This window comes from Neoarius graeffei, chromosome 5, assembly GCF_027579695.1.
Source record: "Neoarius graeffei isolate fNeoGra1 chromosome 5, fNeoGra1.pri, whole genome shotgun sequence".
Taxonomy (NCBI): domain Eukaryota; kingdom Metazoa; phylum Chordata; class Actinopteri; order Siluriformes; family Ariidae; genus Neoarius; species Neoarius graeffei.
Window position 1 is genome coordinate 37,882,209 of NC_083573.1, and position 27,314 is coordinate 37,909,522.

The following is a 27,314-nucleotide window of genomic DNA, read 5'->3' on the forward strand; positions in this document are numbered from 1 at the left end:
TGCTGTTGTAACACATACAGAACATGCCTTAGCATTGTGTTGCTGGAATAAACAGGGACGTCTCTGAAAAAGACATCATCTGGATGGCAGCACACGTTCTAAAACCTGTACGTACCTTTCAGCATTAATGGAGCTTTCGCAGATGATCAAGTTATCCGTGCCATTTGCACTAACACCCCCATACCATCACAGATGATGGCAAACAATCTGGGTGGAACGTTTTCTCTTTAGTCCAGAGGACACAAATGTCCATGATTTCCAAAAATAATTTGAAATGTGGACTCATTAGACCACAGCAAGTTTTTTCCACTTCGCTTCAGTCCATCTCAGATGAGCTCAGGCCCAGATAAGTTGGTGGCGTTTCTAAACGTTATCTGGCTTTTGCTTTGCATTTGTACTAACCCCATTTCCAGAAAAAGTTGGTGTATTTACATGAACCTTTATTTAACTGAAAAAGTACGAAGAAAAGATTTTTAATAGTTTTACTGACCAACTTGACTGTACTTTGTAAAGGTCGATGAAGTTAGAATTTGATGCTTGCAACACTCAAAAATAGTTGGGACAGAGGCAAAATAAGACTGAAAAGTTTATAGGATATTCAAGTAACATCATTTTGGAAGATGCCACAATAAGCAGGTTAATTGGTAACATGATTGGGTATAAAAAGGAGCAGCACCAAAGGCTCAGGCTTTGCAAACAAATCTGGGTCATGGGTCTTTCCTTTGTGCCAAAATTCAAGATAGAATTGTTAGTCAATTCAAAAAGAACATGCAAGACTGCAGAGAATTTACGCATTTCAAAATCTGCAGTACGTAATATTGTGAAAAGATTCAGAGAACTCTGAGCGTAAAGGGCAAGGTCGGAAAACACTGTTGAACGTGCGTGACCTTCGAGCCCTCAAGCGGCACTGCCTGAGAAACCGTCGTGCTAATGTGACAAATATAGCAACATGGATTTGAGAGTAGTTCGGAAAAAACTGTTGTCGCTCAACAGAGTCCGCCACTACATCCAGAAATGCAATCCGAAACTGTATTATGCAAGGAAGAAGACATTGATCAGTTCTATGCAGAAATGCCACCGGTTTCTCTGGGCCTGAACTCATCTCAGATGGACCGAAAGATAGTGGAAACGTGCACGGTGGTCAGAGGAGTCCACATTTCAGCTCGTTTTCGGGAAAACCAGACGTTGAGTTCTCCATGCCAAAGGTGAACACGACCATCCAGTTTGTTCTCGGAGAAAGGTGCAAAAGCCAGCATCTGTGATGGCATCAGTGCCCATGTCACGGGTGAGTTACACGTGTGTGAAGGTACCACTCACACGGATGTGTATATTGGGATTTTAGAGAGAGACATATGTTGCTATCAAGGCAATGTCTTTTCCCGGGAAGTCCATGCTTATTTCAGCAGGACAATGCCAGGCCTCATTCTGCACGGGCTACAACAGAGTCGCTTCATAAACAGAGCGCATGCGCTTGACTGGCCTGCTCCCAGTCCAGATCTGTCTCCTATTGAGAATGTATGACGCATCATAAAGAGGAGAATCAGACAACAGCAACTACAGACTGTTGAGCAGCTGCAGTCTTGTATCAAGCAAGAATGGACAAAAATTCCAACCGCGACAATTAGTGTCCTCAGATTCCATACGATTAAAAAGCGTTATTAAAAGAAAATGTGATTTAATACAATGGTAATAATGCCTCTGTGCCAACTTTTTTTAAAAACATGTTGCAGGCATCAAATTCCAACTTTGTTTATATTTACAAAACACAATTAAGTTGGTTAGTAAAACTACTGAAAAGCTTTTCTTTGTACTTCTGTCAGTTAAATAAAGGTTCACGTGAATTAACAAATCGCAGATTTTTGTTTTATTGCATTTTGGAAAATATCCCAACTTTTCTGGAAACGGAGTTTGTACATGCAGTAACGAATTGCGTTTACCCAAAACAGTTTTCTGAAGTTTTCCTGAGCCCGTTTACCAATATCCTTCATACAATCACATTGGGCGGCACGGTGGTGTAGTGGTTAGCGCTGTCGCCTCACAGCAAGAAGGTCCTGGGTTCGAGCCCCAGGGCCGGCGAGGGCCTTTCTGTGTGGAGTTTGCATGTTCTCCCCGTGTCCGCGTGGGTTTCCTCCGGGTGCTCCGGTTTCCCCCACAGTCCAAAGACATGCAGGTTAGGTTAACTGGTGACTCTAAATTGACCGTAGGTGTGAATGTGAGTGTGAATGGTTGTCTGTGTCTATGTGTCAGCCCTGTGATGACCTGGCGACTTGTCCAGGGTGTACCCCGCCTTTCGCCCGTAGTCAGCTGGGATAGGCTCCAGCTTGCCTGCGACCCTGTAGAAGGATAAAGCGGCTAGAGATAATGAGATGAATGACAATCACATTGGTTTTTAAGTCAGCACCACCTGATGGATCGGAGTTCATTCAACGTTGGTTTTTAAGTCAGCACCACCTGATGGATCGGAGTTCATTCAACGTTGGTTTTTAAATGGAGTGTATATTTACGAAAAAACAATAGCTCATCAGTTGCACATAAATATCTTGTCTCTGTATTGTATTAAATTGAATATAGGTCAAAAAGGATTTGCAAATCATTACATTGGTTTTTATTTACGTTTTACACAGCATCCCGACATGGAATTGGTTTTGTACAACAGTGCAAATATAATTTTCATCCATCTTTGCTATATGGGGCATGTTGCCACAAAATTAGTCCAGTTGGTCAAAAAAAATTAAAGTTGTTTTACTGGATAATCTAAATCTACAGTTAATCATCTTTAAAATAAGGAGGTCATTTGTTAAATTCGGTGCAGCCAATTGAGAAAAGTTAGGAAAAAAAAAAAAAGTTTAGGGTATCATCATTTTAACTGGAAATCAAGTTCGGAGAAAATTAGCTGTAAACTTTAATGTGTAAATTGAAATTAATGCATAGTAACAAGATAGTTGTCATATTTAGTCTTATTCTAATCCACATTCACTGGATATGAGGAATCGCGTGCTCCAATTGGCTAGTCTACTACTAAGGCTATTAGCTCATATACCGTGAGTAGAGAAAAACAAAACGGCGGAGCATGTTGCTGAACCAACCGAGGACGAAAAAAAAAAATCTACTAGAAAACAAAATGGCAACAAAATATGGAATAAAAGTATTTTTTTTAATTATTGCATTTTTCACAACTTGCTACTGTCATTTCGCCGGTTTGTTTACATTCTAAGTGGAAATTATTTTGTTGGATGTTTTGTAAAAAGTTTTTATTTATCGAATTTGCAAAAAATAAAAATGCTCCGTTTCCCAAAATCCAGTGAATGTGGATAGAACAGCACAGTTATTCCATTCAATCTCGTCATACATGGCTTATAGCCGACTCGGTGCTACGCGCCTCGTCGGCCATCAGCTCATGTACGGCTTGATTTTGTTGAATAACAATTATTTGTAGGATGTTTTACAGTATAATATTTTGGTGATGATCCATTATAGATTCAGGAATGTCTTTGTGGCAAAATTACAAAAATGACCTGTGGGTTATTTTTGATGGAGTGTTGTTCCATATGAACTTTTGCTGCACTGGACTCATTTTGTGGTGACACGCCCTATAGGAGTACAAGGATCTGTGACAAATAATAGTAGGTACAATTGTATGGAATCAATTTTGTGCCAAAATGTTCATACAATACTTTTGAAATATCAAACAAAAATGACAAATCAAAATACCAAAAAAAAAAAAAAAAAAAGTCAATTTTTTTAGACTGGCAAATTATTCGTGTAATCGTGCAAAACATCAGTCTATTACTCTTTAGAAACCTTTTATTTTTGTTCCGCGTCTTTCTCAGTTTTGTTTGACGTAATTTATTTTGGTTGCGATTCCAGCTTTCTCGTTTGCGCTCCCTGACTTTTTGCTTGCAGTTTTGGCACAAACTTCACGTGTGGGTGGGCTGTCCAGGAACGCATTCCCATTGGCTAACTTGTGTTTGACTGACAGCTACGCTCAGCCATTCCCTACTCGGATTCTGGCGGACTGTTTGACGAGTGACCGATCCATTGACGGTAAACAAGGATCGAGTGGACTTCAGTGGCGACTATGATACTGAATTAATTCAACAAAGTGTAAGTGCGGGACACATGTGCTGTATGTGTTGCAGTAGTGCACATTATGCAGGTGTGTTTAACGTTAGCAAGACAGCTATTATATTGGGTAGTGGAGCTGAGTCTAACATTTGACTTGCCACGAAACACCTGCATAATGTGCACTACTGCAACACATACAACACATGTGTCCCGCACTTACACTTTGTTGAATTAATTCAGTATCATAGTCGCCACTGAAGTCCACTCGATCCTTGTTTACCGTCAATGGATCGGTCACTCGTCAAACAGTCCGCCAGAATCCGAGTAGGGAATGGCTGAGCGTAGCTGTCAGTCAAACACAAGTTAGCCAATGGGAATGCGTTCCTGGGCAGCCCACCCACACGTGAAGTTTGTGCCAAAACTGCAAGCAAAAAGTCAGGGAGCGCAAACGAGAAAGCTGGAATCGCAACCAAAATAAATTACGTCAAACAAAACTGAGAAAGACGCGGAACAAAAATAAAAGGCTTCTGAAGAGTAATAGACAGATTTTTGCACGATTACACGAATAATTTGTCAGTCTAAAAAAAATTGACTTTGTTTTTTGATTTGTCGTTTTTGTTTGATATTTCAAAAGTATTGTATGAACATTTTGGCACAAAATTGATTCCATACAATTGCAAATAATGACCATTTACTGACCTCAAATTCATCTGTCAGGAAATAGTTGTCAGGGTAATATGGCCCAAATATTGTGAAGATAAGTAGGAATAAGGAACCCAAACAAAAGCGTTTTAAGGCAGGGATAATACTAGAAGAGAGAGAGAGCAATCTTTCAGCACTGCAGTTCACTCCAAGTACAGAACATGGATGTTTCTTGAGCACCTTCATTACTGATAACTGCATGTTAAAGGAGAACTGAAGTCATGTTTAAACTGGCTTTATTTCTTAATTAACGTGTTATTCAATTATATTTTCGGTTTTAGTAACCTTATATTGTGACTCGTATTGGCAACTAATTACAATTAAATATTATACTTAGGCCACACCAATTTAATAAGTTGGTTCTCGGATTTTTTCAGGAAAAGTATGAAGCGAGCGGGCGAAATAAAAATAAAATTTAAAAAATGCTCTGATGGTACTGTAAAATTAGCGGTGGAAATAGACCAAACAATACAGGCAAACCAGTAAACAGAATTTCAACACACCTGTCAAAGATTTTACGCTTCTGTTCGCTGAATATCCTAACAATCACAAACACAGGCTTTGCAGGATTCCCCTCCACAGGCATGTTTCTTCCACAAGTCTTTATCGAAAGTGAAAGGGGCGATTTGATTGGTTTTCGGCGTCACGTGACCTTTTCTGTTGGCGGGAGTTTGAATTCGATTTAAATTTTTTTTTTCATTTTGCATTTTTTTCCAAGCGGCGATTCCGAGAACCAACTAATTAAATTGGTGTGGCCTTATCGGCCTATTCGGTTTTTAGCTGTGTTGAATTTAGTTCCCCGCCTTTCGCCCGTAGTCAGCTGGGATAGGCTCCAGCTTGCCTGCGACCCTGTAGAACAGGATAAAGCGGCTACAGATAATGAGATGAGATTAATTGTTTGTTTGGTCCATGGCAGGCGTCGCTTATCCGCACGATCTCCACGAGACTTGTGTGAGACTTCGAAACGTGAAGTGTCAGCCAGGTGTCAGTGCCACCATTTTGAAAACTGTTTTCCAAACAAAATCTTGCACAAAAACGAGTTTAAATGACGATTACTGCCTACTTTTTTCAAACTTTCCTGATTGCTATCAAAACAAACAAAACTTCTGGCTTGAATACATCAGCATTCGAAAGCGCGCGCACGCCTTTTGACTACCCCGTGTCTGAAATCGCTCCCTACTCACTATATAATGAGGACGCCATTTTGTAGTGCTGTCCGAAACCTTAGTGAACATTATTACACCCTATATCCTCCTGAGAACCAAGAAAAAAAAAAAGTGTCTCTCAATTTCTCTTTTGTTGTGATTTCCTTACTAGGAATTTCCCAGCAACCCTCCTAGTCACATGATATATCATTGGAAAGCCCAGGATGTACTCTTTACAAGACACCAGGATTCAAGTGAATAGCTTGAAAGAGTAAGAGGCTGTGCACGTAAAACAAATGTCAACTACAGAGGACACAAGCCTATGGGTTGGTTCTCAGGAGGATACAGTGCACTCAAAGTATCCCACAATGCATCACGAAAAGTAGTTTGCAACGATGGTCACTAACCAAAGCAATATATCCTATCGTGCATTGCGGTCGCGCTGAAAGAAATCGAATTAAAAGTCTCAAATTTGATTGAATAAAAGGCAGCAGCAAAGAAGAAAGTATTCAGCCTTGATTTAAAAGAACTGAAAGATGCAGCTACTTTGTGTTGATTAATGTGGGAAATGCGCTCAGTATAATATGGATCTATCACAATACATGCATGTATTTAGTATTTTGAAAACCCACCAGCCGACTGATCTGGCACGTTTTAATTGTGCAACAATAATGACGTAAATACCAGCGCGACGGAGTAGTGTCCGAAAGCGTTTTTTCATTTTACCAATGAGCTCACTATATAGTCCTCTATATAGTAATTCCCCATGTAGGGAACGAGTGAGCAATTTCAGACACAGGGTGAGCTTTTTTTTTTTTTTTGCAAATTCGATAAAGAAAAACTTTTTATACAAAAACATCCGACAAAATCATTTCCGTGTAGAATGTAAGCAAACCGATGAAATGACAGTCGCAGTTTGTGAAAAATGCCATGATAATGATAATTCTTGAAAAATGAAAAAAAGATACGTCCTTACCATCAAATACTTTTGGTCCATATTTTGTTGCTTTTGTTTTGTATTTTTTTTTGGTGTTTTGTTTCCTAGTAGAGTTTTTATTTCGTCCTCGGTTGGTTCAGCAACACGCGCCGCCTTTTTGTTTTTCTCTACTCACGGTATACGAGCTGATATCCTAGTAGTAGAGTAGCCAATCAGAGCGCATTTCATTTTACCTATGAGCTCACTATACAGTCCTCTATACAGCAATTCCTTATATAGGGAGTAGTGAAGGAGTGAGCGATTTCAGACACGGAATGTTGGCGGTTGTTGGTGACTTTGATTTCCGCTGTACGTTTTACTTCCGTCCTACGATGTCTCGCACAGGTCTCAACAAATCTCGTTTACGGCTGTGGCTTTGACATACGGACTGATATTACAGAGCATATTTTAAAGACTCATAATTCGTTATAGCAGCGACAAACTAGCGATCAAAAATGCATTCCTATATTTAATAAAATGACAGAAATAGAATTTTGATAATTAAAAAAAATAAAATAAAATATTGCCTTCAGTTCTCCTTTAAGTCACTATAATAAATGGAACTAAGGACGGACAGGAGTGAGCTCACCTGTTGGGCACCTGGCCGGGACAGTCGGTCATTTCTCTGGAAACCAGATGCATGTAGTTGCGCAGAGTGAACTGAGGTCCGACCAAGAAGCCACCGTAGAAGTATGAGAAACCGCACACCTCCAAGAGAGACGGAGTGGTTTGAAGAGCAGCGTTCTTCTGCTCTGCATTCAACTGAGACTAATGCACAGAGAAGGGAAGAGGAGACATAAAAAGACAAGCTCTGAATTTCATAACTTAAAACACTAAATCTGGTATTTATTGAACAGCAAACAAAACCATGTGACTTATGATGACAATTATAAGCATAATATTTCACTTAAGTGCTTCTCTCAGATGTGCATACGGACCAAAAAGACTGAATATAAAACGGGACTCTGGTGAAATCTCCCCCCCTTTTTCAAATTATCTTAAAATAGTTTGAAGGACTTTAGTCTTGCATTTGAATTACAATTTACTGCCACAACAAATACGTAAGGCCATTATTAAAAAACGTTCTGTTTCCGGTCCACCGGCCGGGTGAGTGACGTTTGTGCGGTTGAAAATTTTTTTTTTTAACGCCGGTTTTTCGACATTTTTTTCGGGTTCGTAAATCTAAAATCGAACTTGACATTTACGCATTCCCAGGGCTTTCCACTAAGGCTCATACTAGCCAGCCATGACAAATAAGTAGCCAGCCGGGGGGGGGGGAGTAAACACAAAAACTCCTGTGCACGCAGTTCCCAGGATTAAATGTATTTTCCACAGACCATTTATTTATTCACTTTACTCAAATACAAAGTAAAATGGCAGTAAATCTTCTTTCTTTTCTTGCGTATTGCATCATGAGGCGTTCCTGGCTTGTAAATCTCTTATTTTCGGTGCATGACACATTCACGCAGCTGAGCATGCTATGAATTAACAACGACAACGGTCTGCAGTGGCGGCTACACAATTACACACTCAGCCAACATTTCTCCATTTGTGTATGAAAATACACTCCAACCACTCAGTTTGGTTTCATTTACAACCAACGGTGTCTTTTGATGCCAGCACGTAACTGAACGAGAGAAGACTGGTTTACCGGAGACAAAATAAGTGTTATCTCTGCTTCTGTTCCCTCCGACACACTACTGCCTCCGCCGAGTGCGCGCGCACGCACACACCGCATGTCGGGGCCGCGGATGAGTTACTCTCCCTTGATCAACGAAGTCGGCGGGGAATTTGTGGTTATTATCGGTACAAACAGCGCGAATCACAACTTAAATGAGTGCGGTTCAGTTTGACATTATTGTCAGTCCGTTAGATAAACATTTAATTTTATTAAAATCGAAAATTAATATTTAGAGCCTGTGGGCTACAAAAATAAGTCATTAAAGTAGCCGGCTGGACTTAATTGTGGAGTCGGCTGTACGGCCGGCAGCCGGGGCTTGTGGAAAGCCCTGCATTCCGCGCAGAATATAGAATTGAATCAGCTCTGCGCATGCGCCGTGCAGCACAAAAAAAAAAAAATGGCAGCCACCATGAAGGAAGGAGATCCGGAGTTTTCAAACATTTGCTTAAGTGTGAAATCGCAAAATGGTATTCTAGCGACAACAAAATAGTAAAGATTCAGAAAAACAAATCATTCAGTGATCATTTTAATAGTGTAATTTCATCCGAACTAGGCCTAACGCTCGATTTAGAACTACAAAAAGTCCGTGTGTCGGACATTTTAAGTACCTTTGTAAAAGTTTTGCAAATGTTGCAGTCAGCATTTAAAATGCTAACTTAAAGTTTTTGTACAAGTTTCAGTTGATTTAACTGTCATATTTTATTAAATGTGTCTGCTTTTGTAATAAAAAAAGTACTGAAAGAAAAAGCAAACACAGCATTGCGATTTCTTATCCATCCATATATTTAAAAAAACAAAAACAAAAATCCCTCCCTCCCGACTGAAAATTTTTTTGCTCACCCGGTGGACAGGAAACGGATTTTTTTTTTTAAGAATGGCCTAACCACAGCTCTAAAGGCAAAAACATGATCAGTAACATCTTAGCAAGTGAAAATATCTTGAATACAGTCAGATTAATCTAGAATTTCTTATTAGAAGATTACAATAACCCAAATGTAAGATTATTAAACCTATTCCTGAATATTTTACTAGTTTCAAGCTTTTTTGGTATTCTACTGGCTGCTTTCTCAATTTATGCTAAACCTTAGCAAAATTATCTGCCAATAGATCAAGACTATTTCAAGCTTGAAATTAGTAAAATAACTAAAAAAAAAAAAGGAAAGATTAAATAGTCTAATATTTGGTTTATTGTAACCTTATAATAAGAATTATTCTGTCCACATTCACTGGACATGAGCAATCGTGCGCTCTGATTGGCTACTCTACTACTAGGATATCAGCTCGTATACCGCGAGTAGAGAAAAACAAAAAGGCAGAGTGTGTTGCTGAACCAACCGAGGACGAAATAAAAACTTGAAAACAAACCCCCCCCAAAAAAAGCAACAAAATATGGACCAAAAGTATTTGATGGTAAGGACGTATCTTTTTCATTTTTCAAGAATTATCATTATTATAGCATTTTTCACAAACTGCTACTGTCATTTCATCGGTTTGCTTACATTCTACGCGGAAATGATTTTGTCAGACGTTTTGTATCAAAAGTTCTTTATCAAATTTGCAAAAAAAAAAAAAAAAATGCTCACCCCGTCTGAAAAATCGCTCACTCGTTCACTACTCCCTACATGGGGAATTGCTATATAGAGGACTATATAGTGAGCTCGTTGGTAAAATGAAAAAAAAAAAACGCTTTCGGACACTACTCCGTCGCGCTGGTATTTACGTCATTGTCGCACAATTAAAACGTGCCAGATCAGTCGGCTGGTGGGTTTTCAAAATACTAAATACATGCATGTATTTTTGTGATAGATCCATATTATACTGAGCGCGTTTCCCACATTAATCAACACAAAGTGCCTGCATCTTTCAGTTCTTTTAAATCAAGGCTGAATCCTTTCTTCTTTGCCGCTGCCTTTTATTCAATCAAATTTGAGACTTTTAATTTGATTTCTTTCAGCGCGACCGCAATGCACGATAGGATATATTGTTTGGTTAGTGACCATCGGTTGTACACTACTTTTCGTGATGCATTGTGGGATACTTTGAGTGCGCTATATAGGGTGTAAATAATCCTCACTAAGGTTTCGGACAGCGCTACAAAATGGCGTCCTCATGAAAACATTTAAAACATGCTAGATCAGTCGGCTGGTGGGTTTTCAAAATAATAAATACATTCATGCGTTTTGTCATAAACACATATTATACTGGGCGTATTTCCCCACATTAACCAACACAAAAGTACTTTGTGTCTGCTGCATCGTTCAGCTCTTTTAAAATCAAGGCTGAATCCTTTCTTCTTTGCTGCTGCCTTTTATTACATCAAATTTGAGACTTTTAATTTGATTTCTTTCAGTGCGACCGCAATGCATGATGGGATATATTGCTTTGGTTAGTGACCATCGGTTGTACACTACTTTTCGTGATGCATTGTGGGATACTTTGAGCGCACTATATAGGGAGGGAAAGTAATCTCATCGCCCCCTGCTGGATGCGTTCCAACCTCTATGGCAAAATGAATGGGAATATCTTTTCAAAAAGTTTAATTTCGGGTTACACTTCAAAGTTAAGACAATGGCTTCCATATGTTGTGCATGTCGGGCAGCTCTATTGATCCTGGTGGTCATACTTGATTTTTTGCACCGATTTGAATGTTTTTTTAAAGGTCCCATGGCATGAAATTTTCACTTTGAGGTTTTTTAACGTTAAAATGAGTTCCTCTGACCTTCTTAAGTCACCCCAGTGGCTAGAAATGTCATAATGTGTAAACCAAACTATGCCCAACATTTGTCAACATTTGAGAATGGCGCGTCAAAATGGCGTGTTGATAGGCTCTTCCCTTTACTACATCAGCAAGGGAGATGATCCCCACGCCCCCCCTCTGGATTCCCACCCACTGTATGGATTGCCCGCCCAGCTCAAAAGTTGCCACCATAGATACGTCACTTCAATTTTGTAGTGAGGAGACCATAGAGGACACAACAACATGGCACCACCTAAGCGAGCGAAACATGGAAATTGCGCTGTACATGGATGTGACAGCACAGAAAGGAGTCCGTTTTTACTGCCGACGGGAGAGCCCCTGAAGGCGCAGTGGCTTAATTTTATTTACTCCAATAATACGCCGTCGAGTCTACCTAAGACAGTGTATGTTTGTCGGAAGCATTTTCCTGAGGAATGTTTCCACAACTTGGGACAGTACAGGGCAGGTTTTGCACATCAACTGTCACTGAAGCCTGGGTCCGTACCAAGCATCCCTGCCGCATCAGCCTCAAACACCGAACAAGTAAGTGTATAACTGTTAAGTCGTTTTGCCGTGTTTTAAAATCGGTGCGTTAGCCTTGCAATGGCTACATTAGCTGTGCAGCTAACCGCTTCCTGCAGTTAGCCAGGTAATCTGCGCTACAAAACCAAAAAGCATGCAGCATGCTCTGTTAAACTGAGTTTAGTCTGGAAATTGACTGTAACTTATGAGCTTATGTTTGACTATTGCTCCGCAATGCATGTCTTCTGTTGGATAAGCGATATGTTGATGTAGTTGCTGCTTCTATCCTCTTTGGTTATGGAGTGCGTATTCAAGCCTAGGGTATTATACGTTCGTAAACTACCACTCCGAACACTCTCACTCTCTGTGTCATGTTGAGTTTACGAAAGGAGTCCGAGGGAGAACGGGGTTTTGTCTTAGCAGCGTGGCTACAGGCGCTGATAGCAGTGAGTATGTGTGCGTGTGCAGCTTGGTCAAGCCCCTCCCCCTATGGCCCGCCCCCACCCTATACCCTTCCCCGCCTCCATGCTTCTCATTAACAAAACGACGCACTGGGAAAAGGGCTGAAATGGGGCTTTCTCCCAGGAGGCTATATCTACGTGCCGAGGGTTCATTTCGACAAAGGCTGCGGATATAACATCCGGAAACCTCCACGAGCCCGTTTAAAGCATCAACAAATCACCACGCCATGGGTCCTTTAATAAGCCGATCAAAGACTACACAGACCCGACGTTGCGTATGTGACGTCACCGCAAGTCTAGTGCCTTTCCAAATCTGTGTACATGCAACTCACCTGATTATTTCAATCCAAATCCGACGTTGTTCGGGATCCTTTGGGAAAGTAAAAAATTTGCATAGCTAAGCCTGGGGATAGCTAAGCCTACCGCTGACGTAATATGAGAGACTCTGACCAGACAGTTTGGTTGTAGTCCGTTTGACAGGTTAGGCACAATTTCGATCTTTTAAAAGACAGCGAAATTTCACCTGATACTTTCACAGTTAGTAGATAATCCCAACATATACGACATATTTTTGGGGGGTGTACAAGTTCCACGTCATAACTTCGTGGGATTTTTTTAAAAAATCGGGTCTATGGGATTTTCAATAATATGGCTCTCGGCTTAGGAACGCTACCACTAGGATTGCTGTGTTTCACTTTCCCTCCCTATTGAGGTATTTCACTCACGTGACCAAGTCATGTGAGGCTGCCATTTTGGACGGCACGGCTCGAATCGGTTTGAATGCGAGGAAGGCGACAAACGAAAAACATAAAAGAAAAAGGAGCGAGATGCAGAAAACACCTTCACTATCCAGCGACGTAGGGCATTTACAGGGCGAGCAGAGGGAGAGGTATTTGCAAAAATTGAGGTTAGCAGGCTTAGAGAATGATGTTTACCTGCTTCCACCAGGATTGTTCACTGACGTACGGAAGTACACGAAGCCCTCGTCTTTACCTGACTTCGGCCCACATGATCTGTATACCTATGTCGTTAAAAACCCATCGCCATACACAGGTATTGATCTGAAAGCGTATACGAGTTTGGATGCCTACAAATATTTTGTGTCAGGCTGGGTAACATGCCTACATCAGCGGGTCGTCCCTGGAGCCGGTGGTCGCCATCTTATTACAGCTAAGGTTTGTTCACATTTTCATTTACTTTCGGTCGTCAGGATAAACAAAATGTTATTAAATGTCATTGAAATAACTTCTTAGTCTGTTGAGACATGGCCCGTTATAAATTTGCTGTTACCAGGCAATGACCAAGAACTGTATTATTAGGGTCGGTGTAGTTGTAGCAGTGTATTAGCAACTAGCTGTTAGCACTAGCTAATGTCAACAACATCATAGCTGGTATGTTACTGTAGCAATATTTACGTTCAGTCATTTGGATGACTGTTCAAACCTTTCAGTCTCAAGTTTTTCCTTTACTGGATTTACTAGTTTACTGAGCTAGCGCGCTCGGGCAAGCTGGGAGCTAGCGCACTAGCTCAGTAAACTAGTAAATCCAGTAAAGGAAAAACTTGAGACTGAAAGGTTTGAACAGTCATCCAAATGACTGAACGTAAACATTGCTACAGTAACATACCAGCTACTGTTGTTGACATTAGCTAGCTTGACGTTCAAAATGGCGGACACCGGGGCGTCACGTGACCCTGTGACGTCAGGTGAAATACCTCAATAGAGTGTAAATAATCCTCAATAAAGTTTCGGACAGCACTACAAAAATGGCGTCCTCACTATATAGTGCCCTATATAGTGAGTAGGGAGTGAATTTTGGACACAGGGTCCGTTTCTCAAAATCCACTGAATGTGGACGGGGGGGGGATTATTCCACTCAATCTCATTGTACGTGGCTAATAGACAACTCGGTGCTACATGCCTCATCGGGTATCAGCTCATGTACGACTGGATTTCGTGGAACAACTTAACCCCTTCAATGCCCTTGGACGAGTCACGTGCGTCATGAAATCTTTTACCGCTGTGCCTTATGACGTACGCTACTTGTCATAAACCCCTCCTTTTATGTACCTTACATGGCGCATTACTTTTACTTCACAGTGGCACACATGAATTACAGTCAATGCCCAAAACAGTCTTCCGTCATAAGGCGCAGCGGTAAAAGATTTCATGACGTACGTGACTCGTCTAAGAGCATTGAAGGGGTGAAATACTCGATCATGCTGACTATATTAAAAGATATTTTCACTTACTAAGAGTTCTTTTTTTGCAGTGTGTGGTCAGTAACCTGATTAGTCTTTCACTAAACCTTGAAATAGTGCTTATCTAACCACATCCTGGATATAATAAGAAGCCCAGGCCAGGCCAGGCTTCAGTCACTTTACATAACCTGAGACAGAGCCTAATCTAGGAATTTGAAAATAGGGGACAGATCCCTCACTAGTTGTAGAAACAGGGGACAGAAAATATTAACATGGGTAAAAATATCCCTCGTTTGCTCCAGTTAGTGGGGACTGAAAAATAAGTAATACATTGGTAGATATTTTCAAGAGTACATCTATAAACAGAACAGTTTTATTAATAAAACTAAATACATGTAACAAACATTCATATCAGATGTTAATCTATATAATATCATAATTATGGCACTATACATTAGGGTGCATCAGTTGCCCCCTAAAAATGAAAAGTTCCTCCGATCATGATGCATTTTTGTTTTTATGTTCCTTTTGGTAAGAAAACACACTGGGTGAAATATTTTGACAAAATTCTAAAGTTTAATGGTGGCACCAGGAGCTCAAAGTTATGGAAAAAGCTGCTATTTTATGACGTTTATGACAAAATTTCCATCACTTTTCATGAAACATTATGGCACCTTATAGAGTATACCAAATATCTTACACTACGTTCAGACTGCAACCTGAAACGACCCATATCCGATTTGTTGTGAAATCCGATTTTTTTGTTAGGCCGTTCACATTACCAATTATATGAGACTTGTATGCGATCTCCAATATGAACGGAAAACGACCCAAAAGTGTCCCGCATGCGCAAATTGACACGTAATAAGCACATCTACGTAATACGTAAACAAAAAAAAGCGCACTCTTCATGTTTAATGATTTTTGTTGTTTGTTTAATTATCTGGTTAGTGTTAAAGTGTGAGGTCTCGTGTGTGTGTTTGTTTCTGAACTGATATGAAAACGTGTAGCCTGGTAACGAGGGTTGACTCCTAAATGTCTCTCTAATTTCTGTATAAGTGCACTACATGTTACTAGGAAGTAATGGATTTTTAAACTCTATATAGTGCACTCGAGCTTCAGTAGGCAGTCATTTGGGATACGGCCGCTGTATTACCAAACTCTTAATTCAGGCTTAATAATTTGCACATATTTATTTTGTCATATTAATAAACTTTTTCTACATTTTTATAAATATTTATTTAGATTGTTTATAGCCAGCTGAATTCTGCAACTTCTCTCAGCGCTGGCTCAAGGTGCAGAAACACCAGTGCAGTTTGCTATGGAGATGAGGCGAGACCTGGCGATGTGGTTTTTGTGGCGGCGGCGGAACTCACACAATAATCTGATTAACAGCAGACTAATGAGACCGACGGTGTCAAATTACTGGAAATTTCCAGAACAATCTTATAATCTTGTAATACAGGATGGTTTAAGTTATAAATCAGTTATAGAAACTGTTTTATTTAAATCAGGCTAACAGATCAACATCCAGGTCCCTACCAAATCCACCATTAGCTTGATCAATTCTATAAAAGTCTATTTAAATTCTGAAAACTGTACAAATGTTGTTGTTTTCCACCAAAGAGGTGGGATTAGCCAACGCAGAATAGTGACGTTTGTCTCTTGTTGATGACGTGTAGGTCGCATGAATGCGATCTGTCCGGTCAGACTGCAGTCGCATGTGAAAATAACGGATATGCATCGGAATTAGGACCACATATCCAAGCGGCCTGGGTCGCATGTGAAAAAATCGGATCTGTGTCGTTCAGATTGTCAATAACAAATCGGATACAGGTCGCATATGGGCAAAAAAAAAAAAAAATCAGATATGGGTCGTTTCAGGGTGCAGTCTGAACATAGTCTTAGATACACATTTTTAGTACATATTCTAAATATATTATCAAGCCCAGTTTGAGTTTTAGCTGTTCACTGAATCATTGTTCAACTACTTTTAAACAATACAAATGTATTATGAATCACATTAATGCTTCTCAATCCCTTGCAAAGGTTCTTAACATGATCTCTGGCTCACAAGAAATCAATAAATGGAGTCCAACATTGTGATTCAAACCTTACGCGAAAACATAAAATAAGCGTTTTTTGGCAAAAAATGAACCTCATGGTGCCACCATTAGACTTTTGAATATGGTCAAAAAATTTTACAGGATGTCTTTATTGGTGAAAAGGAACACCCAAACAAAAATGCATCAGATTTTATGAAAGTGGGGGCAACTGATGCCACCCTACTATACATATCCTTTAATACAGTGATATGAAAACCATATCAGCAAACACTTATCCACAGTTTATAGCATTGCACAAACATTATGATCAGATCTGAACTTTAAAAATGTAAAGATTTTAGATCAAAAGCTATATGAAGAATTATATACTGCAAAACCGTACAAATATGACTAGTTTTCTGTTATATGACTACCACTACGTTCAGACTGCAACCTGAAACGACCCATATCCGATTTGTTGTGAAATCCGATTTTTTTGTTAGGCCGTTCACATTACCAATTATATGAGACTTGTATGCGATCTCCAATATGAACGGAAAACGACCCAAAAGTGTCCCGCATGCGCAAATTGACACGTAATAAGCACATCTACGTAATACGTAAACGAAAAAAAGCGCACTCTTCAAGTTTGCAAGTAAAGCATGGAGATGAGGCGAGACCTGGCGATGTGGTTTTTGTGGCGGCGGCGGAACTCGCACAATAATCTGATTAATGTGGGCAGCAGACTAATGAGACCGAAGGTGTCAAATTACTGGAAATTTCCAGAACAATCTTATAATCTTGTAATACAGGATGATTTAACATCCAGGTCCCTACCAAATCCACCATTAGCTTGAGCAATTCTATAAAAAAGTCTATTTAAATTCTGAAAACTGTACAAATGTTGTTGTTTTCCACCAAAGAGGCGGGATTAGCCAACGCAGAATAGTGACGTTTGTCTCTTGTTGATGACGTGTAGGTCGCATGAATGCGACCTGTCCGGTCAGACTGCAGTCGCATGTGAAAATAACGGATATGCATCGGAATTAGGACCACATATCTAAGCGGCCTGGGTCGCATGTGAAAAAAATCGGATCGGTGTCGTTCAGATTGTCAATAACAAATCGGATACAGGTCGCATATGGGCAAAAAAAAAAAAAAATCGGATATGGGTCGTTTCAGGGTGCAGTCTGAACGTAGTCTAGGTTACTGTTTTACAATAAAATCATATGACTAGCCTATTTTTACCAATTTGACCACCAGTAGTATAACGTTGCATTTCAAATATGACTAGGTTAATATTCGTATCTGTCTGGACTGTCAGGTCAGCAGTAACATCGTCGACTTCGGTTTTATATTTCGTTTTCTTCTTGGTTGGTTCACCGGTAGTACTTGTATCGGGTTGTGTACCGTCGGCTGGATTAGTATCGGTCACTTCTGTGTCTTCATTTTGTTTCCTTTTTTCGTCCAAAGGTCTTTCAGCGTGACCACGCGTTTTGACATCGTTATGTTTGGATGAGACAGAACGATATGCCATGTGCTTTTGGGTATTTTTAAAACACTTCACACGATTGGTTGAGATACACTGTCTTCCGGTTCAGTGACCAATGATATAATATACTCAGCAAAAATAAAAACTTGACACTCATTATTTTTCAAATAGTGTTTAGAAACTTTTCTTGAAAGAGTTCTTGTTGTGATTATGGTTAAATGCATTGTCAAGGGCATCACGTCACACATTCATTCTACTGGTCGGGCCTACGTAGCACGTGCGAGAGCACTGCACGCTAAAAATCACGTTTCCACGTGACACAAGTGACATGACCTATTGATACACGTGCAATTGATCTCACGGTAGCAGAGTAGAGTGTCATCTCAGAAAAACAAGGTTTTATGGTTAATTATTCGTTAATTTGCAATGCCACGACTGTCAAACATTCAGCGTGAAAGTGCCGTTGGCATGCTGAATACGAGAACATCCATCACTGACGTTGCGAGGGTTATGGGATGCAGTCGACAGACCATCCATAATCTCCAGACACGTCTCCGTCAAACTGGCACCACTGGAACCCTCCACAGAACTTGCAGGAGCTTGGTGCCATGTTGGTACAAATATGGCGGCGCATTCCCCAAGCTGTGTTCAGACGCATCATCCAATCCATGAGGAGACGTTGTATCGCAGTTGTGAATGCCCATGGAGGACACACCCGATATTGACATGATTTCATTAAGTTGTGGCTCACAGTTTTTGATCATGGACATTGTCGTCGCATTTCCGGTGGAACCGATTCCATGACAAACATGATCTGTATGCTATAGCATCTTTAATGACAAGATAATTGAATATAATCGTTATTTCAAACCTATTTTCCAAAATGTTCAAATTATTGACTTTGAAACGAGTGTAAAGTTTTTATTTTTGTTGAGTTTAGTTCACAAAACTGTTTTACCCGCTAAATAAACCATTCGGAATACTTCGGTCCTTTCCGATTGGTGTGTAAACAACGCTATATTTACCGCAGTGCTTGCTAGCTGGTGCTGACAAATTGATATGCACAAGATTCAGTAAAACGCGACTACACGCTCTCTACTTAGAAATGCGCGACAAAATGAATAGATACGCGATATCACTCTCGTGCCCAAAAAGTGGATGTGCGACAGACAGATAAAAAAAACGCGTATTATCACGTATTACGCGCCCTAGATTAGGCTCTGCTGAGAACAAGCACAAATTCAAGACCTACGTCAAACACCTTCGTACACTAGTTCATGAAAAGTTGGGTCCTAACTGCTTGTTTATGTGCAATCTAGCCCGTGAACAGTATATATAAATTCACAGAGTGGTTCAGGTCCGTGTCTGGAGAACAACGTAATGGCGGAATCAAATCAAAAATCAACTCACTGGTTCTTTTCCACCATCATAGTAATCAAGTGACAAACCTACAATGAGAAAAAGACACCATTAAATCATTTGAGTGTTAACAGGAAGCAATGAGAAATTGACAAAGGAGCTTTGTAGTACTTAGTGTTAAAAGGTTTCTCATGACAAAGAAATGATTCAGCGTTGAACACGGACACGCTGAATAAACACGAAATGCAAGTTCAAAGAACGGCGTGTACCAATGAGTTTGAGGGCGAGGACACAGTGAGGCATGGTCCACTTGATATCATACTCTTCTGTAGCGGTGTAGTAATAACCAGCCAAGAGGTACGTCTGAGAGTCAGAGAGAGAAAGAAAACAAGTCACTTGAGCATTGTTCGTGTAAGTACATCTTAAAAGTTCTTTTCAAATGTGTTCCTCAGCAGGGTTCCGAAAAACAGCCTCCACTTTTTTCCTTGAAAAAAATCAAGTCAAAGAAGTATTCAATTTTTCTTGTTTATTCCTTCACTTAGTCTGTATTTTTTTTAAGTTACCGCCTTATCAAAGTGGACTTAAGGACTTACAGGTTTAGACCAGCCAGGGGGCGGCACGGTGGTGTAGTGGTTAGCGCTGTCGCCTCACAGCAAGAAGGTCCGGGTTCGAGCCCCGGGGCCGGCGAGGGCCTTTCTGTGCGGAGTTTGCATGTTCTCCCCGTGTCCGCGTGGGTTTCCTCCGGGTGCTCCGGTTTCCCCCACAGTCCAAAGACATGCAGGTTAGGTTAACTGGTGACTCTAAATTGACCGTAGGTGTGAATGTGAGTGTGAATGGTTGTCTGTGTCTATGTGTCAGCCCTGTGATGACCTGGCGACTTGTCCAGGGTGTACCCCGCCTTTCGCCCGTAGTCAGCTGGGATAGGCTCCAGCTTGCCTGCGACCCTGTAGAAGGATAAAGCGGCTAGAGATAATGAGATGAGACACCTAGGCCTCTCTATTACATATAAAATTTAGGCTCCACTCCAGACTCTAATAAGAAAGGCTTGGATTTGGTTACCCTATGCACCATCAGATTAAAATAAACCTCTTTAGTTTCAGGTTATTACCTTGCCCACTACGGAGTAAGCGGGGCAAGGTATTATTTTCGTTTTTTTTTTTTTTTTTTTTAAATCAGCAACATTACGGGAAAATGGCTGGACCAATCTTCATGAAACTTTCAGGATAGATGGGCATTGGTCTCAAATCGAACCGCTGACATTGAGGGTCATCACGCTGATTGGATCACTACCTGCCTCATTTGCATACACCGTGCTGTTAGTGGATGGTTTCTTGGTTCGTTTACATACGCAAAGGAAGGGGTTTTGGCCACACCCACTTTTAAACTCCATTGATAATAACTTCCCCGATCTGTTGACTTATTATTACCACCTCGCTTTCTACAGACTAAACTAAAAAATTGCTTTCAGACATGTTTATGCTGATTACAGAGGGAAAGTTCGTTCCACTGAGCTCTAGCACCGAGCCATTTCCAGGAAATAAGAGTTTGGGTCATGGCAACAGCGTGTAGGTCAGCCTTGGTTTGGAGGTTTCAGTTTCGAAAACTATAAGAGTAGAATAATATAAAAGTACAGACACTTGGTATATTTTACTTCGGTGATTTTTAAATTGGGCCAGCACGGTGGTGTAGTGGTTAGCGCTGTCGCCTCACAGCAAGAAGGTCCGGGTTCGAGCCCTGTGGCTGGCGAGGGCCTTTCCGTGTGGAGTTTGCATGTTCTCCCCGTGTCCGCGTGGGTTTCCTCCGGGTGCTCCAGTTTCCCCCACAGTCCAAAGACATGCAGGTTAGGTTAACTGGTGACTCTAAATTGACCGTAGGTGTGAATGTGAGTGTGAATGGTTGTCTGTGTCTATGTGTCAGCCCTGTGATGACCTGGCGACTTGTCCAGGGTGTACCCCGCCTTTCGCCCGTAGTCAGCTGGGATAGGCTCCAGCTTGCCTGCGACCCTGTAGAAGGATAAAGCGGCTACAGATAATGAGATGAGATCATTTTACTCAGGAAACATGCTGCAATTGTAATCGTAGGTACCAGTAATCGTAATCATAGGTACCAATAATGGTAATCATATAAAGTATAACAAAAATTACATGATGGTAAATATAAGTGAAGAACATTGGTCCATTTACCTGCAAGGTCAGTAGACTTTAACTTTCTGGCGTCTGAGGATATTTTCTGGCACTCTAATGATTTTGGTATGCTCCGATTTTGTCGTCAATTTCAACAAACCTAAGCAGCATTTTCAAAGTCATATGACTTTTTTTGTATTCAGCACAAGTTCAGCTACAATAATATCCATGTAGTCTGTATGTCATGATTGTACTTTTAAAAAAAAAAAAAAAAAAAAAAAAAAAAAAAAACTGATAAATGAAGACGTTGCTTTAAAAAAAAAAAAAAAAAGCAGTTTTAGAACGGTGTTGGAAATGTGTGTGAAAAAATAAATAAATAAAAAAACATGACCTTACCCATTGTGACGAACCGTTTTGGTCACTTGAATTGATCCTCTTCAGTCTTAGGAATATGGAATCAATTTTGTGCCAAAATGTTCATACAATACTTTTGAAATATCAAACAAAAATGACAAATCAAAATACCAAAAAAAAGGTCAATTTTTTTAGACTGGCAAACAAATTATTCGTGTAATCGTGCAAAATCTCAGTCTATTACTCTTCAGAAACCTTTTATTTTTGTTCCGCGTCTTTCTCAGTTTTGTTTGACGTAATTTATTTTGGTTGCGATTCCAGCTTTCTCGTTTGCGCTCCCTGACTTTTTGCTTGCAGTTTTGGCACAAACTTCCCGTGTGGGTGGGCTGTCCAGGAATGCATTCCCATTGGCTAACTTGTGTTTGACTGACAGCTACGCTCAGCCATTCCCTACTCGGATTCTGGCGGACTGTTTGACGAGTGACCGATCCATTGACGGTAAACAAGGATCGAGTGGACTTCAGTGGCGACTATGATACTGAATTAATTCAACAAAGTGTAAGTGTGGGACAAATGTGCTGTATGTGTTGCAGTAGTGCACATTATGCAGGCGTGTTTAACGTTAGCAAGACAGCTATTATATTGGGTAGTGGAGCTAAGGCTAACATTTGACTTGCCACGAAACACCTGCATAATGTGTACCACTGCAACACATACAACACGTGTCCCGCACTTACACTTTGTTGAATTAATTCAGTATCATAGTCGCCACTGAAGTCCACTCGATCCTTGTTTACCGTCAATGGATCGGTCACTCGTCAAACAGTCCGCCAGAATCCGAGTAGGGAATGGCTGAGCGTAGCTGTCAGTCAAACACAAGTTAGCCAATGGGAATGCATTCCTGGACAGCCCACCCACACGGGAAGTTTGTGCCAAAACTGCAAGCAAAAAGTCAGGGAGCGCAAACGAGAAAGCTGGAATCGCAACCAAAATAAATTACGTCAAACAAAACTGAGAAAGACGCGGAACAAAAATAAAAGGTTTCTGAAGAGTAATAGACTGAGATTTTTGCACGATTACACGAATAATTTGTTTGCCAGTCTAAAAAAAATTTACTATTTTATTTTGATTTATCGTTTTTGTTTGATATTTCAAAAGTATTGTATGAACATTTTGGCACAAAATTGATTCCATAGAGGAATTGGATCAAGCACAAAAACTTAAATCTGCTCCATTGATTTGGACAATTAACTGGCCATCAAAAAAGTGTGAGTATCCTATTGTTTTGGGATAAAGGGTTGGCAGTGGGAGGAATATTCAATGAGAAGAGTAAAAAAAATAAAATAAAAATAAAATAATAATAATTTCCATTCCATTCAATGAGAAGAGTGAAAACCGCTCCTACTGCCATCTCGATTCCATCAGGTCAAGTCACGATGAGTAAGGTCATGTTTTGTTTTGTTTTTCCCCCCTCACACACATTCCAACACAGTTCTAAAACTGATTTTTATAACAGCTTAATTTATCTGCTATTTGACTTTATTTTGGTATTTGACTCTAGTCAGTGTGTCTTGAAATTAACTCTTGTACCATTTTACTCAGTTCAGAGCCACAACCAACTCTGTTACTCTAATTTTGCTCCCACTCCAAATTTTACTCTCTAAACTCAAAACAGAGCAAAATTAACTGTTTTTAGGAAAATACTTTTAACTCTGGGAAAAAAAAAAAAAAACGCTGTCATTTTTCATGTGTATGCACTACAGCGCACGCACTACAGCGCACGCATATCAACCGATCTGCTCATCAGAAATAGAAGAAAGAAATTATGTACACTACCGTTCAAAAGTTTGGGGTCACTTTGAAATGTCCTTATTTTTGAAAGAAAAGCACTGTTCTTTTCAATGAAGATCACTTTAAACTAATCAGAAATCCACTCTATACATTGCTAATGTGGTAAATGACTATTCTAGCTGCAAATGTGTGGTTTTTGGTGCAATATCTCCATAGGTGTATAGAGGCCCATTTCCAGCAACTCTCACTCCAGTGTTCTAATGGTACAATGTGTTTGCTCATTGCCTCAGAAGGCTAATGGATGATTAGAAAACCCTTGTACAATCATGTTAGCACAGCTGAAAACAGTTGAGCTCTTTAGAGAAGCTATAAAACTGACCTTCCTTTGAGCAGATTGAGTTTCTGGAGCATCACATTTGTGGGGTCGATTAAATGCTCAAAATGGCCAGAAAAATGTCTTGACTATATTTTCTATTCATTTTACAACTTATGGTGGGAAATAAAAGTGTGACTTTTCATGGAAAATACAAAACTGTCTGGGTGACCCCAAACTTTTGAACGGTAGTGTATGTTTTCACATACGGTATAGGCTCTTACACTTTAATGTACGCTGGCCAGTTTTACATTACATTTTACATTAATAATTGCGACCATGTGAAAACATACATAATGAAAAATTATACTAAATGTTGCAAATAAAACTAACATTCTTGTTTTTTTTTTTCTTTATTTTCATCATTTGATCCATTAAATAGTATTGCTCATAAGTACCCAAATTTGTCCCTAAATAGGTCAAAAGCACTTGTCCATAACAGAATTTGACATAGTATTTGCTGTAATCATAATTGAATTGCACGTAAAATCACCCCAGGTCTACCTCTGTGCTTGGACAGTTTCATTTGTAAGCTGCTTTGGATAACGGTCTAACAAATAAATGCAAATGTCAAATGCAAAACACAGAGTTACTCAGACAAAGATCAACACCAGTGTGTGGTCAACATGCCGATACACGGTCATCTTCTAATCTAATGCCTAAAGAAGGTGCAAAGTCAGACGAGCAATTTTTTAAAAATTGTCCATGCCTGAATATTGATTACAAATCGTACCAGAACAAAGTGAACACCAGAGGATTCGTCATTGAACAGTTAATAACTTCAGTTTGCTACAGTAGACTTTAAGATCAAACTAATAGCTTATAAGTTGTCATAAGTTCCTGTTAACACTAACACTTTGATGATATTAGCATTCAGCTATAAAAGGGAAATTATTTATAAAAATCGCACTATCTGGGGTCACCCAGATGAGGATGGGTTCTCTTGAGTCTGGTTCTTATCAAGGTTTCTTCATTACCCCTTTTCCGCCAAATCAGTTCCAGGGCTGGTTCGGGGCCAGTGCTGGTGCTGGTTCACAACTCGTTCAACTTGCGAGCCAGCTGAGAACCAGTTTGCTTTTCCATAGCTCGCGGTGCTAAGGGAAGCCACGTCATTACGTCGCTGTATACGTCAGTTACGTCGCTGTATACGTCAGTTACGTCGCTACGTTTGCATAAACCTTGGCGCGAATATCGAAGCAAAAACAACACGGAAGAAGCAGCAGCAGCAACAACAATAATAAATGACTTCGCGTTTGTACAGCTGCTGCTTCTCGTCGCTTAAAAATGGCGATCTTTCGCGGTCTTGTTATTGTTGTTGGTCTTAACAACTCCGCCCCCCTGCTGACGTAAGCAGTTCTTTCCTCTGGCCCAGCAGAGAGTTGGTGCTAGCCTGGAACCGGTTTTTCTGGCCCCAGAGCCAGTTCTTTGTCAGTGGAAACAGAAAACCCGGTTCCAAACTAAGCACTGGCCCCAAACCAGCCCTGGAACTGCTTTGGTGGAAAAGGGGCACGTCATCTCGGGGAGCTTGTCCTTGCCGCCATCGTCTCTGGCTTGCTCATTCGGGATAAACTTATAAATGTAATATTTATATATTTCTATAAAGCTGCTTTGTGGCAATGTCTATTGTTAAAAGTGCTAAATTTTTAACTGAACCAGCCCTGGAACTGGAGATCTGGTTCCCGAAAGAATGCAGTCCCCACCCTAATCCAACACACCTACACGGGACAGTCAGTCAGTCAACTCGCTTAACAGGTCATCTCTGTTTGACTAGACCTGGAACTGAATTCAATAGAAAAGCAGATCTTCAGGAACATGTGATCACTGCCATAACAAGTTCTGAGACACACATGGAGGAAAAATGAGGTGAACAGCTGCCATTCTTCACAATTTAGAAACCATGGTGGTGTAAATCTCTCTCACCATTTGGAATATAAAGCTGCTCAGAACACCAGTGATGGTCCTTCCCATAAGCCTCAGCAGCAAGAACTGGATGATTATGCATAATGCAGAGTGACACACCTGAGACCCTGAGAGAAATACGGAAGGTAGGTGTGTTAGAGCAGTCAGGTGTGAAACGGCAGCTTCATTGAACACTTTGTGCATATTCTCTCATACAAAGAAACACACACAGGCACTAATGTGTCATTATACATAGAACAGGAAGTGTGTTATGAAACAGGGTTTTCCAGCCAGCTCTTTTGTCTCAAAGGTCTTGGAAAGATCTGTTGGGGTGTAGTCTAAACACTCCGTCATCCACAGCCAGGACAGTGATGGCTCAGTGGATAAGGCTGATCAGAAGGTTGAGGGTTCAAGCCCCAGCACCGCCAAGCTGCCACTGTGGCGCCCTTGAGCAAGCCTCTTGACCCTCTCTGCAGCACTGTATCACGGCTGACCGTGCACTCTGACCCCGGCTTCCTAACAAGCTGGGGCCATTATTAAAAATGTTCTGTTTCCGGTCCACCGGCCGGGTGAGTGCTGTTTGTGCGGTTGAATTTTTTTTTTTTTTTTAAACGCCGTTTTTTTTAACTTTTTTTTTCGGGTTCGTAAATCTAAAATCGAACTTGACATTTCCGCATTCCCAGGGCTTTCCACTAAAGCTCATACTAGCCAGCCATGACAAATAAGTAGCCAGCCAGGGGGGTAAAACACAAACTCCTGTGCATGCAGTTCCCAGGATTAAATGTATTTTCCACAGACCATTTATTTATTTATTCACTTTACTCAAATACAAAGTAAAATGGCAGTAAATCTTCTTTCTTTTCTTGCGTATTGCATCATGAGGCGTTCCTGGCTTGTAAATCTCTTATTTTCGGTCCATGACACATTCACGCAGCTGAGCATGCTATGAATTAACAACGACAACGGTCTGCAGTGGGGCGACACAATTACACACTCAGCCAACATTTCTCCATTTGTGTATGCAAATACACTCCAACCACTCAGTTTGGGTTCATTTACAACCAACGGTGTCTTTTGATGCCAGCACGTAATTGAACGAGAGAAGACTGGTTTACCGGAGGCAAAATAAGCGTCATCTCTGCTTCTGTTCCCTCCGACACACTACTGCCTCCGCCGAGTGCGCACGCACGCACACACCGCATGTCAGGGCCGCGGATGAGTTACTCTCCCTTACTCTGTGCATGCGCCGTGCGGCACAAAAAAATGGTAGCCACCATGAAGGAAGGAGATGCGGAGTTTTCAAACATTTGCTTAAAGGAACAGTCCACCGTACTTCCATAATGAAATATGTTCTTCTCTGAATTGAGACGAGCTGCTCCGTACCTCTCC

The 27,314-nt window shown here is 40.6% G+C and overlaps 1 protein-coding gene across 2 annotated transcripts in view; it reads right to left on the reverse strand.

The window, feature by feature from the left end:
• lpcat3 (lysophosphatidylcholine acyltransferase 3) overlaps positions 1-27,314 on the reverse strand; it is a 103,625-nt gene that overhangs the window by 36,312 nt on the left and 39,999 nt on the right. For both annotated transcript variants that reach the window (XM_060921618.1, XM_060921619.1), the window contains exons 3-7: positions 25,947-26,053; positions 19,655-19,748; positions 19,437-19,474; positions 7,478-7,656; positions 4,765-4,873 (exon numbers count right to left, since the gene is read on the reverse strand). In XM_060921618.1, coding sequence (XP_060777601.1) covers positions 4,765-4,873; positions 7,478-7,656; positions 19,437-19,474; positions 19,655-19,748; positions 25,947-26,053 — 527 coding nt within the window. The remainder of the gene's footprint in view (positions 1-4,764; positions 4,874-7,477; positions 7,657-19,436; positions 19,475-19,654; positions 19,749-25,946; positions 26,054-27,314) is intronic.